We start from the raw sequence: 16,831 nt of genomic DNA, 5'->3' as shown, positions 1-16,831 counted from the left end.
CTAATATTTATGTATTCATACTAAGGTACCTTTTATTATTTGTAACTTTTGCAATTTTTTTGCCATTTAAAATAATTTTATTGTACCTAGTGGAAGTTATAATTTTTTAATATTTACGTATTTTACATATGAATTATCATTATAAATTGTTTGTAATATAGTAGGCTAAAAGGGTAAAATTGTCATGAAAATTCAAACAAATGTATTCAACCCACCACATCAGCTTTGACTGATGGATTTGCTAACGGGAGGGGGCATTTTGTATTTTCCGATAGTATAGAAGGGTGAATGCGACAATGGCTATAGTACATGGCTAGAAATTGTATTTCACCCTCTTTTTTCAAACCTATAACGAGTTTTCTTTTTCATAGTCAATTTTGAATATTTGCACTTCTAGTTTAATTTTTTTATTTTGCTTCTTTAAAAATAAATAGTTTTAAGCCATAATCTGATAAATACTTCTGAAGTTGCGTCTCCATATTAAAAGGGGCTTGCTATTATCAGTGCGGTTTTTTCCAGCTACAGTGCGAAATAATTCATTTGTCAAAAAACACTTTAACCTTTTACAAAATCCTCTCAACATCCAAATATTTCGACTTTCGTAGATCGTGATTTGTTTTCGTAGAAATCAGTTAAAACCCAACGATTATCAAGATGGCCAACATCGATCCCGTAAATGAGGTAAAAAAATACGTTTTAGTGTGATTTTTTTCGATTTTCAGTCGTTTCGTGTAGAATATCACGAAATTATTCAAGTCATTTCGTGTTGTTTTGCACGAAATGAACACTTTATTCGTGTTTTCCAGTCATTTCGTGTACAATACTACGAAATTATACCTATTATTTCGTGTAAAGTCACACGAAATAGCAGTAAAACTGTTTTGTTATTCATTTCGTGCAGTACTATACTAAATGTATGAATACATTTCGTGTAAAATTACACGAAATGTATGCATATACTTCGTGTGATTTTACACGAAATACCTAGTATTGTTATTAATTTTTTTTGTGCAAGTATCTAACCTTTTTTTTGTATTTACGCAGCCATATGACGACAATTTGTATTTTGATCCCTCGGTTTTGGATAAAAAGGAATATGAAGATTTCTCTCACTTCTTCCAAGTTGATATTGTGTTCGGCAGTAGGGAAGAATTAATCAACTGGGCGAAAGAAACTGCAGTTAGTCATTGTCACCGTTTGATTTGTCAGTCTAGAAGGGAGAATGCACAGTACATGACGTGTGACAAATACGGACATGGCCGACAAACGAATATCGATGTGGAAGATCCTAGAAACTCAGGAACAAAAAAATGTGGTTGTCCGTTCAAATTGATTGGCAAAAGGTCAAGGTTTGATGAATTATGGCGGTTGACTGTCAGCGATGGCAGGCATAGTCATCGTCCGACTTTGTTTCCTCACGGACAAGGTACGACTAGTCGTATAACTCCGCAACAGAAAGCAAGAATTAAAGAATTGCGAAATTCTCACGTGAAGCCAATGCTGATCATGGATAGACTGAGAAAAGATGATCCGACGATACAAACCTCTATGAAGCATGTTTACAATGAGTTGGCCAAGATTAAATCTGAGGAAATGGAGGGCATGACTGTTATTCAGTTTATGATGCATAACTTTCAAAAAGGCGAGTATCGATATTGGCATCGCGTCGATAGTGAAACGAGCAACACGATTACAGATATTATGTTTGCATGTCCCGAATCTATTCAGTTATTACGGTTGTTCCCGTATGTTATATTGATGGACTGCACATACAAAACCAATAAGTAAGTAAAAATTACGATTGTTCAAATTATGATTATTGTGTTTTAATGTCTTGTATTGTTTAAATATGTAAAAACAACATTGTTGTAGGTATGGAATGCCTCTTTTGGAAATAATTGGGATAACTCCAGTTGGGAGGAATTATACAATTGCTGTTGCATTTATGTCGCATGAAGATGCAGACACCTACGAGTGGACTTTGAATTGTTTGAAAGAGTTGCTAGATGGTGTCGAACCTGATGCGATCTTGACAGACAGAGAGTTGGGTCTTTTGAAAGCACTGCCAAATGTCTTCCCATTTTCGTATCATATGTTGTGTATATTCCATATAAACAGAAATGTTGAGGCAAATGCGACGAAATTTATGGGAGGCAACAAGGACCAAGGTCTAATATTCCGACGTGTGCTGTGGGCTAAGCTGGTGAAATCAGAAACCGAAGAAGAGTATCATTACAATTACAATGAAATTGTTGGACGGTATGCAGGGTATCCTAGGCTGATACAGTATTTGAATGATACGTGGTTGATATACAAGGAGAAGTTTGTTCGTGCCTATACTCGCAATGTGTATCATTTTGGCAACACGAGCACCAACAGGTATTACATGTTTTAGTTATTTAAATGATAAAAGATATTATATAAAAATAATATTTATTTTGTAATTTGATTGTCGTTGTATGCTCTGATTGTTGTTGTAATTGGATAGGGTGGAGAGCGCTCATTCTTCAGCGAAGGGTTGGTTAAATGCTTCGACCGGAGGTCTGGATAACGTGCAAGGCAAACTTCGGGACCAAGTTTATATCCAAATTAGTGAGCTGAAGTGCGATTTTTCATTATCATCCAAGATAAGGAAGCATACTGCAGCATGGCCGTGTTTTCAGGGTTTGATTTGTTATGTTACGCATCTGGCATTAGAGAAATTGGATGAAGAGATGGAGTCCCCGGCGATGCAAGATCCGAGTATTTGCACACACTATCTTTGGAATACTCATGGGCTCCCATGCGCGTGCAAAATTGTGCAGAAAATGGAAGATAATGACACGTTCGTCATTTCAGACTTGCATCCATTCTGGAGTACCATGGCAGTTGAGCCTTCGGAGCTACCTGAGTATCAAGTAAACCGCGATGAGATTGTGGATAGACAGATTGATGACCTGAATTGCAATTTGAAGAAGATGAATTACACGAGTAAGATAAATGCCGTGGCCTCATTGCGTGGCATCGTTTATCCGTCTACGTCGCATCTGTCCGAGCCATCATTTGTTAAGACCAAAGGACGACCAAAGAATAACTCGACAAAGAGAGACCCTTCTGGATGGCAGTATCATATTGATGAGGAGACAATTAAGTCGTCGTGTGGTTCCAAGGGTCGCCAAACCTCATCTGGTGCAAAGATTCCTAAAACAAAGGTTGAGAGAAGCACTGATGGAACGCCTCAATCGAAGATGAAAGGTCGTGGTTCTCGTATTCCCACACAAGAATCTGCTGCCCCTACAATACCTGCACATGAAGGAATCGACTTTTATTCTTTCGTGCCCAGATTTATGGTCCGTCTTATTCAAGATTATGTTAACGTGATGGCGGATGGCAACTGTGGGTACCGGTGCGTTGCTCAAGCCGTGTACGGGGATCAAGAAAGATGGCCGCAAGTGAGAGGGGAGTTGCTTATTGAGTTATACGAGCATGCTAGTGTCTACACGGCGATGTTTGGCAGTACCGGATACGTTGAGGTCATACGCAAGTGTGACTGGACCTCAGGGCCTTGTCCACAAGCTTATTGGATGGACATGAATGAAATGGGATTGGCCATTGCTACCAGATACAGTGCATTAGTGGTACTTTTGACTCAAGTAGCGAGTATGACTTACCTTCCTATGTTTGGCAGTGGTCACTTATCATGTATGATTGTTGTGACATTGCACAACAATCATTTCATGTTTGTTAATTTGGTCGCAAATAGTCCACTACCACCAATCCATCCGGCATGGGTACACCATAGAGCTAAAAACTTGAGGCACTTACTCAAAACGTACAAACCCCGACTACTCTTGTACGAACAATTAAAGTCTGGTCGGTAGTTCAATTTGTAGTTGTATCTGAAATCTAGTTCAATTTTATTCGTATTTGAAATTTAGATCAATTTGTAGTTGTATTTGAATTCTAGTTCAATTTGTAGTTGTATTTGAATTCTAGTTCAATTTTTAGTTGCATTTGAATTCTAGTTCAATTTGTATTTGTATTTGAATTTTTAGTTATTTCGTACTGAATTTACCGAAATGTCACTTCATATTTCGTGGAAAAATCTACGAAATATGGTCTTCCATTTCGTAGAAAATTCCACGAAATATGGTCTTCCATTTCGTAGAAAACTCCACGAAATATGTTCTTCCATTTCGTGTACGTTTACACGAAATACACGATTTTTTTTAATCTAACAGTTTCGTCCTTCGTGTTCTATAACAATAAACACCGCTATTTCGTGTGAAAAGACACGAAATTATTGAGTGTATTTCGTGTAATAATACACGAAATAGCGGGCGAATTTGGTTTTTTTTTAGGAAAGTTACAAATGAAATAAATCGCACTGCAAGCCGGTAAAAACCGCACTATGAATAGTATTTCAGATATTAAAAGTACTTCTGTAACTAACTAAAATGGCAAAATGACATTTTAACCCTTATTTTATTTATCCGATATTAGGATAATGAGGATATTTTGAACAAAATAAGCTAAAAAATAGAAGTTTGTTTGCAAATGATATAACTTCTCTATTGGTTACATAAAGTTGATTTTTCATTATATTTGCAAATACCTCCAACTTCAAAAAAATTAAACTTAACTTTTAAAAATAAACATTTACTCAAACTTAGGCCTCGTTTGATAGAATTAAGTACTTAACGCTGAATGCTGAATAAATATCTGAATGACCAAGAGTTGTGTCTGAATGCTGAATGCTGAACAATTAAGTTCATTTGATAACTGAATGTCAGTCAAGTCTGAATACTATTATTTTCCTATTATACCCTTATGTTGCATAAGTTGAAACATTAGTTGTTAATTAAATTTCATTAGCATATATGAATAAATACAATTTTTTAATATGATGTACTTAATTAATAAAATATAAAATTTTGGTACATATTAAACATTTGAATATAAAGTAGAGTAAAAAGCAGTTTGCCTCCTAAACTATGGGCCGATTTGCACTTTACCCCCCAAACAAAAAAAATTTGCACGTTTTTACTTGAACTCGTTAATTCGTTGCACGGTGCCCCCTAAACTCAATTTTCCGGCAATTTTAACCGGAATGTGAAAACATGTGCTTTGCACGTGAGATTTTTAGGGGTAAATTCGTCCATTCACTTGTATCTTTAATATTAAATACAAATAAATATTAAAAAAAAAAAGAAAAAAAAAAAGAAAAAGAATAAATAAATAAAGGAAAAAGAAGTTGTTCTTCAAGCTTTTCTTCTAAACCCGTCAATGGCGGCCGCCAAAGAACAGAAGCGCAGTCTGCACATAGTAATGTTTCCAATCGCCGCCGCTGTAATTGCAATTCCGCAGCGTTTTCCGGTAGCTATTCCGACCCCCTTTTATCGGATATTCACTAACTCTTCCGTTTGGAGGTTTCATTTTTCTTTTTTTTTTTTATTGGTTGTGCTGAAAATAACTAGGGCTGGATTTTTTGCGTAATTTTGAATTATTCTCCGGTGGAGGCTCCGACTGCGGACCGGTGGCGGCGTGGCAACGGCCCAACCAAGAATTGCGTTTGATGGAAAATGAACGGTGGAGATTAATTGTAGACGGAGAGGAATAACAGGGGGTGTTGAAATTGGTGGTTGTGGCGGCCATAGAATTGCTATTCGGCGGCGGAGCGAGGTGGTGCTGGTGGTGGTTTACTGTAGTGGGAAAAGGGCAGGAGCAAGACGCCATTTTTATTTTTATTTTGCGCAATTTTCAAGTTTTTCTCAGTTTTTCTTTTTCCTTTATTTATTTATTATTTTTCTTTTCTTTTTTCTTTTTTTCTTTTTCTTTTTTCTTTTTTTTTTAATATTTATTTGCATTTATTATTAAAGATGCAAGTGAATGGACGAATTTACCCCTCAAAATCTCACGTGCAAAGCACATGTTTTAACATTCCGGTCAAAATTGCCGGAAAATTGAGTTTAGGGGGCACCGTGCAACGAATTAACGAGTTCAGGTAAAAACGTGCAAATTTTTTTTGTTTGGGGGGTAAAGTGCAAATCGGCCCATAGTTTAGGGGGCAAACTGCTTTTTACTCTATAAAGTAATATATATTAAATATTTAGCATAAATAAAATATAAATTTTAAATTCAAACAACTAATAAAAATAACCCTTACAAATAAAAGTAGCTAAAGCATAGAAATACATTAAAATCGAAATTAACCTAAAAATTTAATTTGGTAAAATGAACATAATTTTTTTAATAAATTCTTGAAAAAATTGTTGAACATGCAAGTTCATTTACAAACAAAATATACTCGAATAAAATTAGACTTGTAACTACAACCCTTATAATTATTGCATCATACTATTTTAATGGAAGTACATACCCATAAATTCAATTTTGATATTAAAGTTTTTAATTAAAAATATCAAATATAAAGTGTTATAGTACATTAGGAACTGAACCAACACATACAATTTAATATACAATTTAATATAATATATTTAGAATGGAAAAATAAAAGATGTGTAATAGCGGTGCAGTGGCCGGTGCAATATAAAATCTCCATAGGGATATACTCGTCCAAAATCATTCAGTTTTGCCTCTGGATGAATAAGTCACAATTTCTTTTCTGAATCATCAATAAGCGCTAAACCACCCCCATTCAACTATCAACACCAAACACGCTTAATAAGCTGGGCACTGACCGAATAAGTGATTGCTGCCAATCAACGCTCATTCAGTGCTATCAAACATGCCCTTAATCATAATCAATAACTCATGCTTATGTAAAAGCTTATGCAAACACCAATTCAATCTGCATCTTCCAATGTATTATATTAGTATAAAACATCATTTTATGTATTTAAATTGTATTAGTAAAATCAATTCATGGTTAAAATGAAGTAACATCACACACAAATCTTATTTTTGTTTGCAAAAAAGGATGGAAGAAAAATCAGTTAACATATCTGGTGGTTCTTTAGGAACTTAAATGATAGATAATATGTGTTAGTTCTCCAAATTAAAGTAGGCTAAATAAAATAAAAAAACATCCTTAATTACAACCACAACTTTCTTCAACTCCACTTTTATGGTAAATAGTAAACGTGATAATGCCAAGGCCAACATGGAAGGTCCTAATTAAAAGTGGGGAACCTAATTTAAAATGAGAACTTCCCAACTATCTTTTTGCCTAATATTCTATTAAAAGTACATCAATTGTCATCTTACATATGGAAAACATCAAGTGACAAAAAAAGGTGAGGAATAAAGATGTCAATGGGTTCCTTCTAGGGCACAAATCGGAATGGAATTTCCAAATTCCACGAGTTTTGATCTGATTTTTTTTTGAATCTGGAATGATTTTTTGTTTGGGACAATTTGCTTAACACCCCTGAGCGTTGATTGTTTTTCAAATATAGGACATACCAACTTTTGCAATTTGCTAAAGTCCTTTGTTGTTCACACCCGGCTTCATCGTGCTATCCTGACTGTTCTCTGTCAAATTCCTTCCCCCATTCTCCGCCGCTGCCATCATCGAACTTTCGGCACACAACCACACATAGGCACATTAACATAATCACATACCTACGCAACCACACACACACACACACATACGATTTTTAATTTGTTACGCTCATTCATCTCCTTTGTAACCTAATAATCATGGAAACAAAAACTGAAAAATATGAAGAATTGTTTGGTGATGGTAATGTTGGTGGTGATGTACTCACCATAGATTATGTTTTTTCTTGATCAGTTTATTTTAACTAAACTGTGTAACTAAGTTATGCAAATAATCTTTCTATGTCTAACTTCATAGTAAAATGACATGAAAATCACGTTTTTTCCTAAACTTTTGCTCGTCAGTGTAACTAAGCTCTGTAAATAAGTTTTTTAAGCTGCCTGTGTAAGTTGTGTATGTGTTGTGACATGCATCTATTCTTATTTTAGTTTTTTCTTTAGTTTATTTTAACTAATAAGTTGTTGCTTATTAATATAATTAAGCTGTTACTTATTAATATAACTAAGTTGTGCGAATCACCGCGTTGCCGAGATTACTGTTAGTTTTTCTAATTGCAATTACGTTAGTGAGACTCCAGACCTAGTGTCAGATCCAGCGCGAGAAAGCACACAAGGACTTTGAACAAAAAGACAAATCTCGTTTGTCCTTACAACTATAGAGAATATTTTTTAGGGGCTTCCAGCTAATATTACTTTTTTTTTTTTTTTTTTTTTTTTTTTTTTTTTTTTTTTTAATTTCAATATCCAAAATTTCAATTTTTGATCAACAATGATTCTGAAATTTCAACACATATTTGCAAAGAAATCAATTTAAAAAAAAAATAAAAAAAATTAACACATTGTTTGGATATTTTTCGATTGTCTATTGTAAATGTTAACTTATATTTTATAATATAACACGTTAAGCATATATTTTTATTTATTGACAAGGAAAAACTCACATTCACTTGAAGTGGAACTATGCAATCTGCACAAGATATGTAAACTAAACTATATATGTGACAAGATTAACCTAAAAAATATTGGCAAAAGAGTCAAATAATAACACCCCACTATTTACTCCCACCAAAGCCCACCTTTGCAAGGCAAGCGAAACATTTTTGTTTCAAAATGGGTTTTTGATAAATATATGACGAATTTTAGTAAATGCAGTACTTTCTATTTAAAAAATAAAATCTACCGCTCAACCTCACCATCCTATTCATTTAAGGGTAAATGGCAAATTGTGTAGTACGTAAACTTCAACTTCTCAATGTTTTTGCGTTTCAGAAACGTTTTGTGTCGGAAACTCGAAGACATCTGCCGGACACCTTATGGGACAGAAAAATAAATCACATATGAGCAGGGTAAAATTCATTTTCGTCCCTGACGTTTAGAGTCAAAATCAAAATAGTCCCTATGTTCCTAATTTTGTTCAATATCATCCTTTGGACACAATTTTACCGCCAAAAAATAGCATACTTTAGATAATGCCCACACTACCCTTCAAAACCTTGAGGATGAAAATGAAATGTACCTAATTTTGGGCTTCACACGATTTTTTTTTTCTTTGTTTTTTTTTTGCAATTTTTTTAACATCAATTTTTTTACCAATTTCAAATTTTCGTATAATTACTTTATGCAAAGTTTTTAATAATCATTAATATTTATCTGATAAAACATACACATGATCAAAACTTTATTTAATATATGTGTGAAGCCCACCTATTTTTCTCAAAATTTTGGAAATACTCAGTGTGTATATATATATATATATATATATAAAGCCCATCATAATAGTAATATACTTATATTTTTGTTAAAATATTAAACAAAAATGCTATAATTGTTTGGTTCATATAAATTAGCATTTAATATATTTTTTTTTATATTTGGTTGCAAAATTTCTAAAACATATAGTGTTTTGCTAAGTTTGTGGGACATCTATTTTTCATGCATATGTATCAGATATATATGATTTATTATGGCTTAATCCCACTTTGTACTCTCGAAATAGAGTGTTTTTGCACTTTGCATCCTTAAAAAATAATAATAGCACTTTGCACCTTCACATTAGAGCCTTTTGGCACTTTGCACCATTAAAAAACAATAATAACACTTTGCACCCTCATTTTTTATTGCGGTTTTTTTTCCGGGGTTCAAAATAACAAATTAAATTGTTAACTTTTTCAACCTCCAGTCTAATAGCTGAAGGATTTTTTTTAGTAAAATAGCTGAAAGATTTTTTTTAGTAAAATAATTTTTGTGATAACAAATATTTTTTTTAAATATGTTGATGAAATATATTTTTGTTTTTGCACGTTATAATTTCAAAATGATTGATGAATCAAAAAAAGTAATTTCACATTTGGCATCCTAAAAGAATACCACTAAAAATATTCAATTGCCTTTATTAGCTTATAAATATATTTGGGGTACATTATGCAAGATATATTGTGTTTTTATGGTGCAAAGTGCTATTAATTTATGTCAAGGGTGTAAAGTGTCAAAGTGGTATATTTCAAGGGTGCAAAGTGAGATTAAGCCGATTTATTATAGTGTTTAAATAAGTATTATAATTTTAAAATTGTCAAATTGGATATATTTCATTTTCGTCCCCAAGGTTTGAAGGGCAATGTGGGTATTAAGGAAAATATATTTGATTTTAGCAGTGAACTTGAATTTGGAGGATGACATTGAACCAATTTAGAACCTGAGGGACTAATTTGATTTTGACTGTAAAACTCAGGGATGAAAATGAATTTTACCCCATATGAGCACATCTGCCATACATGGCCAAGTAGTGCCACACAGGGCCTCCACGCCACACAGGGCCAACTCAATGTCACACAGGGCTCCCAAACTCCACAGGAATCCAGCAGGAAACGGAAAAACTAGGGTTTAGAGAGATACTACCTTGTCAGAACCAAGTTAGGTTCTGTAAGCCCTCTTCAAGCGGATCTTCGAGCAACCAAGCTCTTGATACCACTGTTGTGTTTCCACTCGAAGAATCTTACAGAAACACAAAGAGATGTTAGAATAAGATTCAAACATAAATAAATATAAATAAATAGAAGAATGAAAGATTGAAATAATAGTGAACAAATCACAGCTCAGTCTTCCAAACCGATTCACACCAGAGATCCACAAAGGTCTCAATCTTACACACACACCACTAAGATTGCACCAATAGATAACAGATCTCTCACTCTCAACCCCAACCCACCCAGATCAGAGGTAAGACCAAGAAAACGAGGCACTCGGCAACTCACCCACACACCACAGACCCAACTCACAGAAGAGAGGGACAAGGCATTACAAACTAGGGTTTTTCTTTAGGTCTTACCCTCTGCCACTCCACTCCCAACATTAAATAGCACTACACCAAAATGAGATTTTTCTAACAGCATAAATTTGTGATTTCTAACGGATATATGCCGTTAGAAATTGCTAACAGCTATATCCGTTAGAAAATTCACCTATCCGTCATATAGGTCCCTGGTGACAAAACTAATTAGAATTAAATGACAAGCTCAACTAAACATTTGCTTCACATCCTTTATTAAATTCATTCCAAAAATGCCCTTTCATTCATCTTTATTTTTTCAATTTTCACTCCACATTTTTTACGTTATTATATATAAACAATTTTTTTTCCTTATTTATAACATTTAAACTTACGTTTTTTTTTCTTCTTTTTTGTTAAATAATTCAGCAAATTTTAAAAATATTATGGTATACTATGGTGTACTATGTTGTACTATGGTGTACTATCGTTTTTACACTATTATTAAAAAAAATCTACGATATTATTGAAAATTACAAAACAAAACTCGTTTTTCGTTTTTGTTAATTCAATCTATATATATATATATATATATATATATATATATATATATATATATATATATATATATATATATATATATATATATATATATATATATATATATATATATATTTTTTTTTTAATATTTTATATGTATAATATTATAGTAGACTGTGGTATACTACGGTCCACTATGGTCTACTACGGGGTACTACAAAACCCTAGCAGCCAACAAACACACAATCCTCGCCAACCCTAGCCGTCAAACCCTAGCCGCCAACGTCTGCAACCATAGTCACATACGAATTTTGGGAAAACCAGATTAACGATTTGGAACCGAAGGAAACAAAATCTCTTCAAGATCAAGATCAAATCTCCACCATAATTAACCACATCCCGTCGCCACAACCACAACAACCCCTCGCCGCCATCTCGACCACCAGAGCCCGCCGGCTGGACCACCACAGCCCGCTGCCGCCGCCTCCTCCTCCACAGCCCCGCCACCATCCCGACCACCACAGCCCGCCGCCTAGACCACCACAATCGCCGATGCCGACTCAACCACCATAGCCCCCGCCGCCGCCATCTCAACCACCACAACCCGCCGCCGCCGCCTCCTCCTCCACCACAGCCCCCGCCGCCTCCCTTTCCACCACAACCCTTGGCTCGGCTACTACTGAATTAATTAGCAAGAAAGGTGTATGGGGATGGAGAGGTGAGAGAGAGCGAGAAAAAAAAACGGAATTGAAAAACGATCCGCAGATCGTGTGAGAGATGGGGGAAGAGAGAGAACGTGAGAGAAAAAATAAATCTGAATTGGAGAAACGTGAATATATGTATGTTATATAATTTAGGGTATAAGGGCAATATAGGGATATAAAAAAAAAATAGGGATGTGGCCAATATATTATTTGAAATTAAGGATTTAATTAAAAAAATGAATTTGAACTAGTCATTTAGTTCAAATTCGGTTTCGTTTGAGGGGCTTATAGCATATTAACCCTAATAATAATTTATTTGTATTAAATTAGTAACAATTGAAAAGTTATTCCTAACGGTTGGTATGTGTTAGTAATACATGAACTAAATCTATAATATATTATATAATATTTACATTAAAATTAAAATTAAGGAATTTTCGTTATTTATTAAAAACTAACCCATTCTCTATCTTCTAGTCTGATGAAGGAAAAGAAAACCGATGGGGTGAGATAGAACGTCTAGGGTTATCGGTTCTCTTGCACCACCACCGACAGTACACTTTTTAAATTCAAAATTCGACGTCGAACAACAATATTGGATGCAGGATGCTTCAGCAAAAGTTGTTCGTTGATTTATGGTAATTTTTAATTTTTATTCGCATATTCTTCAAATCGGAAGCGTTTTCAGATCGTTTTTTTGCGATAGGTTCTAAACTTTTTCGCTTTTGATTTGATGAAATCACCAAATCAAAGAATCCAGATTCTTCAGATTCGACTCTGGCAATCTCGTTGATATGCGGTCGGTTGGAGAATATTGCCGTGAAGATGATGAGATTTTCCCCAATTCCGGTGATCAGGCAACTGGTATATTCACACGCTCTAAAATTGATACCACAAGGAAGAGATGAGCTTAATGAATAATGATATATTTTTTATTCCTTTTTAGATTTTTATTTCATTTTACAGTTTCTTGTTGAGAACTTGGTTATCTGTGTTAGTTTGATGGGCATTTTTTTTTTGTTAAATTGCAGTCTATTTTAACTCTGGCAGAAGTACAACTTATAATTTTATTTCATTTTACAGTTTATTGTTGATAACTTAGTTATCGGTGTTGTTTTGATGGGCAGTTTTATTGTTAAATTTCCGTGTATGTCAACTCGGGCAAAAGTAGAACTGCTAAAGTAGTGAATGGCTCGGATCATATCGAACATATTCCTGAAGCTTCTTGTTTGAGTGGTTTCAAACAGTGCATTCTCTCATTCATATCGAATGAAGAAGATGACCCAACATTGGTGAGTAGTATATAAGTAGTGATGAAAATCATAAAGATTTTTGAACTCCTTTTCTTTTATGTCCTGTATTAAAATCTGCCGGACTTATTGCAATGGCGAGCCGTTGAGTTTTTATTATAATGTCTTGATATTTTCTGCTTTTAATTCCCAAGAAAACATTTTTTGTTCACCTAACATTACCTATCAGCTTTTGTGTAATGTATCTGTTTGTTTGTCTGAGAATACAATGCCTGAAGAAGAAGTTTTATTTCAATTTCCAAGATTATGTTGATTTGTTTATATGGAAGGTAAGAATCTCAAGTACATATTATTGAAATCCTAATTTACATCTACAGCTTTTTAACAACTTTTTGATTATGTCGCACCATGTCCAATTTTTAGACCGCCATCACCTATTGATCAAGTTTAGCAGGGTTGCAGTATCATGTATTCTTACTATTGAATAGTACCATGTATTATTACAATTGGGTTTTAGTAACTTATATTTCCTGGTGCGACAGGCGGGACTGCATACAGGTAATAACCTTACATTTTTTGTTTTATATATAATGTGGAGACAATGCATTTTATTAGGTCTGTATAATATTGTTGTACTAACATTTTTCATTATTTTGACGATTTTTGTTGTATTATATATGGTATGCTAAATGAACAAAAAGAGTTATAAGATCTATAGTTCTTTGTTCTTTGTCCATGATTTATATTACGGTTCATGTAACAGAGTATATCCACATGATTTCATGTCATTTTGCTCAACGCGATAAGGAAATATCAGGTAATTGCATTTTTTTCTAACATAATTTTCTCTTGTCTATGGATTCAGGTCAAAATGCTCTGAATGTCGGAACTGGGGGGAACACCCCGGTATGGGTTATGGGTCGGGTTGGTGATATTAACAGCTTGATAGGTAGGAATTCTATGATCCTTGTTCAAGGGATATGTTATTTTTCTTGAGAGTTGGTACATGTGTTTAAGATCTCTGTTTGGTAGATTTGCATGAGTCTTGAGACTTATGGTTACTGTATTGATTTATTAATGAAATATAATGGTGTATTGTATATATCGATTTTTTTATACTTCAGAATCATTTTTATGTAACTAAAGAGACCTTATGTGTTATAAATTGCTATTTATTTCAAAATTCAGAGCAATATATATATATATATATATATATATATATATTATTTTATTTAAACCTTTTTTTTTGTTTTTTTTTCTTAATTTTCTAACGGTTATATCCGTTAGGAATTTAGAAGCAAGTGTTAAAACACAAACCGTTACAAAGATGTTTCTAATGGATAACAACCGTTAGAAATATTTATTTTTCTAACAGTTTGTTAATTATTCTAACGGTTTATATCCGTTAGAAATCTCGACCATTAAATTTCTCACGCACTATTTCTAACGGTTTTACTCCGTTAGAAAAATTATTTGTAATGGATATATCTGTTAGTAAATAGCGTTTTTGGTGTAGTGTAGGAGCTCCAGTCAAAGGTAACTATTAAAGGGACCACCACTGGGACAAGCACGACCAAGGACGTCGGCGTTTGACCCATGGTTGCTGGAGCAAAAGGGGTAAAGAGCAGAAGGGGACAAAGAAAGAGAATAGAGATTGTCTAGGGCACAAAACGGGCAAAATGGAGTACAAGGGAGAGGGAGAGTCAGATAGAATCAATGGCCAGGATGACATGGCTTAATCCAAGGGTTAGGATTAAGCCTTCCAGCACATTCCCACAAATGGGTTTATCAGATGTTGGGCCGTTCATTTAGTAAGTGTGTGTATTAAATGAGAAATTGGGCTACAGACCCAAACACATTGGGCCACAACCTCAACAATAGACCACTTGCCGAGGTTGTGACCAGAGGAGTTGCAGCCGTCGTTGGTCACGTGGTGCTCAATCATCGAACTTCCTTTGGTGATCGAGTCAATTTCATTTTTTTGAAATCTTTCACTATCAAAGCTAAGTAAGACTCGAACTTTTTGCAAATTAATTCAATTTTATAATATGATATGAATTGTATTTTGTGAAAAAAATGTATGGTTGATCATATGATTTGGTTTATTAATTATGATTAATTTATTTCGATTTATTAAGCATAATTTATATTTTTATTATACGAACGATTAAAAAGTATGCAATTAATTCATATCTGCTTGTATGCTAATTACATGAATTATCGAATTCTGTGTAAAAAAAAAAAAAACAAAAAAATTCTGCTACGTATACGTGCATCGATTTCCAACAGTAGCTACTCAATATTCAAAAGATACCCAAGTGTTATGTTCTACTCGTTCTCTTACGTTAATTGCCAATATTTTAACGATGCAACATATATTGATTAGAAAGATTGTGCGCTGTACTTTTTTTTCCTAACAAAAACAAAAGTTATTCTTGTCAAATTTTGCTCTCTAAATGAAACGTTTATTACTGACGAGGCAAAATTGACCTACAATTTCTAATGTTAATATGAAGATAAATATTCTTTGAATAAAAAGTAATAAAGTACTACTGCAACAATATATTTAAAATTCTTCCTTCTATTAAATTAAATCGAAAAAAAAAATGGGAGAATCTTATATGTAATATTAATATTAGTTAATTAATGGTCAATTTTGCTACTCCAATATGACAATGTTAATTTGAAATCTCATTCCCAGTATAGGAAGAATTCAAACCGTCACTTCTGACCGTACCCCAAATATTCTCGATTCCACCACCACCACATGCATGCATATCATGTATTGCAACTTGCAACTTGCAACGTGCTTATATATGTATATATACATATATGTATATATATGTGGCATGCAACGTTGGTCTGCTTCAATTCCAATTAAGACTCAAACATATATACATACAACAAATACCTAGCTACTCATAATTATTAATAATACTAATAATAATATAGTTATATTAAATGGAAGCAATTTCTAAAGCATCCACCGTCCAAGAAAAAGAAGTAAAATATCGGGGCATTCGGCGGCGGCCGTGGGGGAAATTCGCAGCGGAAATACGAGACCCTAAAAGAAACGGGGCTCGCCTGTGGCTGGGGACGTTTGAGACGGCGGAGGAGGCGGCCAGGGCCTACGACAGGGCGGCGTATGCTTTGAGGGGTCATCTGGCCATTCTAAATTTCCCCAACGATGACCACTACAGGAATGCTTCGCCGGGCCCGGTAATAATCGGGCCGAGTTCGGGTAGTCATTCATTAATTAATTCTCAGGAAATTAGGTCATCGTCGTCTAATTTTTCATCATTAACAACTCCGGGAGACAGTTTGCTGGCGGCGGCGCAGGGGTCATCGGCAGCGGCACGGGCGGAAGAGGAAGTTATCGAGTTCGAATACTTTGATGATAAGTTGCTTGAGGATCTTCTTGACACATAATTATAAATGCAGGGACATGATCGATAAAACCAAGTTTATTAGTTATTTAATTGATTTTGACATCTCATAATGATTTTTTTTGTCTTTTTAATTAATTGAGGATTTCTCGATTGGTTTAAATGGAAGAATAATATTGTTTAATG

At 34.1% G+C, this 16,831-nt stretch overlaps 3 protein-coding genes and 2 long non-coding RNA genes across 5 annotated transcripts; all 5 read left to right on the top strand.

Annotated features, from left to right (window-relative positions):
• Positions 1–654: 654 nt before the first annotated feature.
• On the top strand, positions 655–1,788 carry LOC105955163 (uncharacterized). The gene is made up of 2 exons (XM_088812787.1): positions 655–681; positions 1,045–1,788. Exons 1-2 carry the CDS (start codon positions 655–657, stop codon positions 1,786–1,788), a joined length of 771 nt encoding a protein of 256 aa, XP_088668913.1.
• On the top strand, positions 990–4,048 carry LOC105963323 (PKS-NRPS hybrid synthetase cheA-like). The gene is made up of 3 exons (XM_088812786.1): positions 990–2,379; positions 2,489–3,681; positions 4,035–4,048. Exons 1-3 carry the CDS (start codon positions 1,880–1,882, stop codon positions 4,046–4,048), a joined length of 1,707 nt encoding a protein of 568 aa, XP_088668912.1. The 5' UTR covers positions 990–1,879.
• A 902-nt stretch (positions 4,049–4,950) lies between these two features.
• LOC148765399 (uncharacterized) lies at positions 4,951–5,990 on the top strand. Its single transcript, XR_016029884.1, has 2 exons — positions 4,951–5,355; positions 5,499–5,990. It is a non-coding gene; the product is annotated as an uncharacterized LOC148765399 (long non-coding RNA).
• Positions 5,991–12,455: 6,465 nt separating this feature from the next.
• On the top strand, positions 12,456–14,361 carry LOC148765398 (uncharacterized). The gene is made up of 4 exons (XR_016029864.1): positions 12,456–12,647; positions 12,763–12,873; positions 13,137–13,817; positions 14,125–14,361. It is a non-coding gene; the product is annotated as an uncharacterized LOC148765398 (long non-coding RNA).
• Positions 14,362–16,220: 1,859 nt separating this feature from the next.
• On the top strand, positions 16,221–16,688 carry LOC105950117 (ethylene-responsive transcription factor ERF098). The gene has a single exon (XM_012973436.2). The coding sequence runs from the start codon at positions 16,221–16,223 to the stop codon at positions 16,686–16,688; it is 468 nt and encodes a 155-aa protein (XP_012828890.2).
• The last annotated feature ends 143 nt before the right edge of the window (positions 16,689–16,831 follow it).

This window comes from Erythranthe guttata, chromosome 14 (assembly GCF_056151865.1).
Source record: "Erythranthe guttata isolate IM_541 chromosome 14, IM_541, whole genome shotgun sequence".
Lineage (NCBI taxonomy): Eukaryota > Viridiplantae > Streptophyta > Magnoliopsida > Lamiales > Phrymaceae > Erythranthe > Erythranthe guttata.
This window is presented reverse-complemented; position numbering and strand designations above follow the sequence as displayed.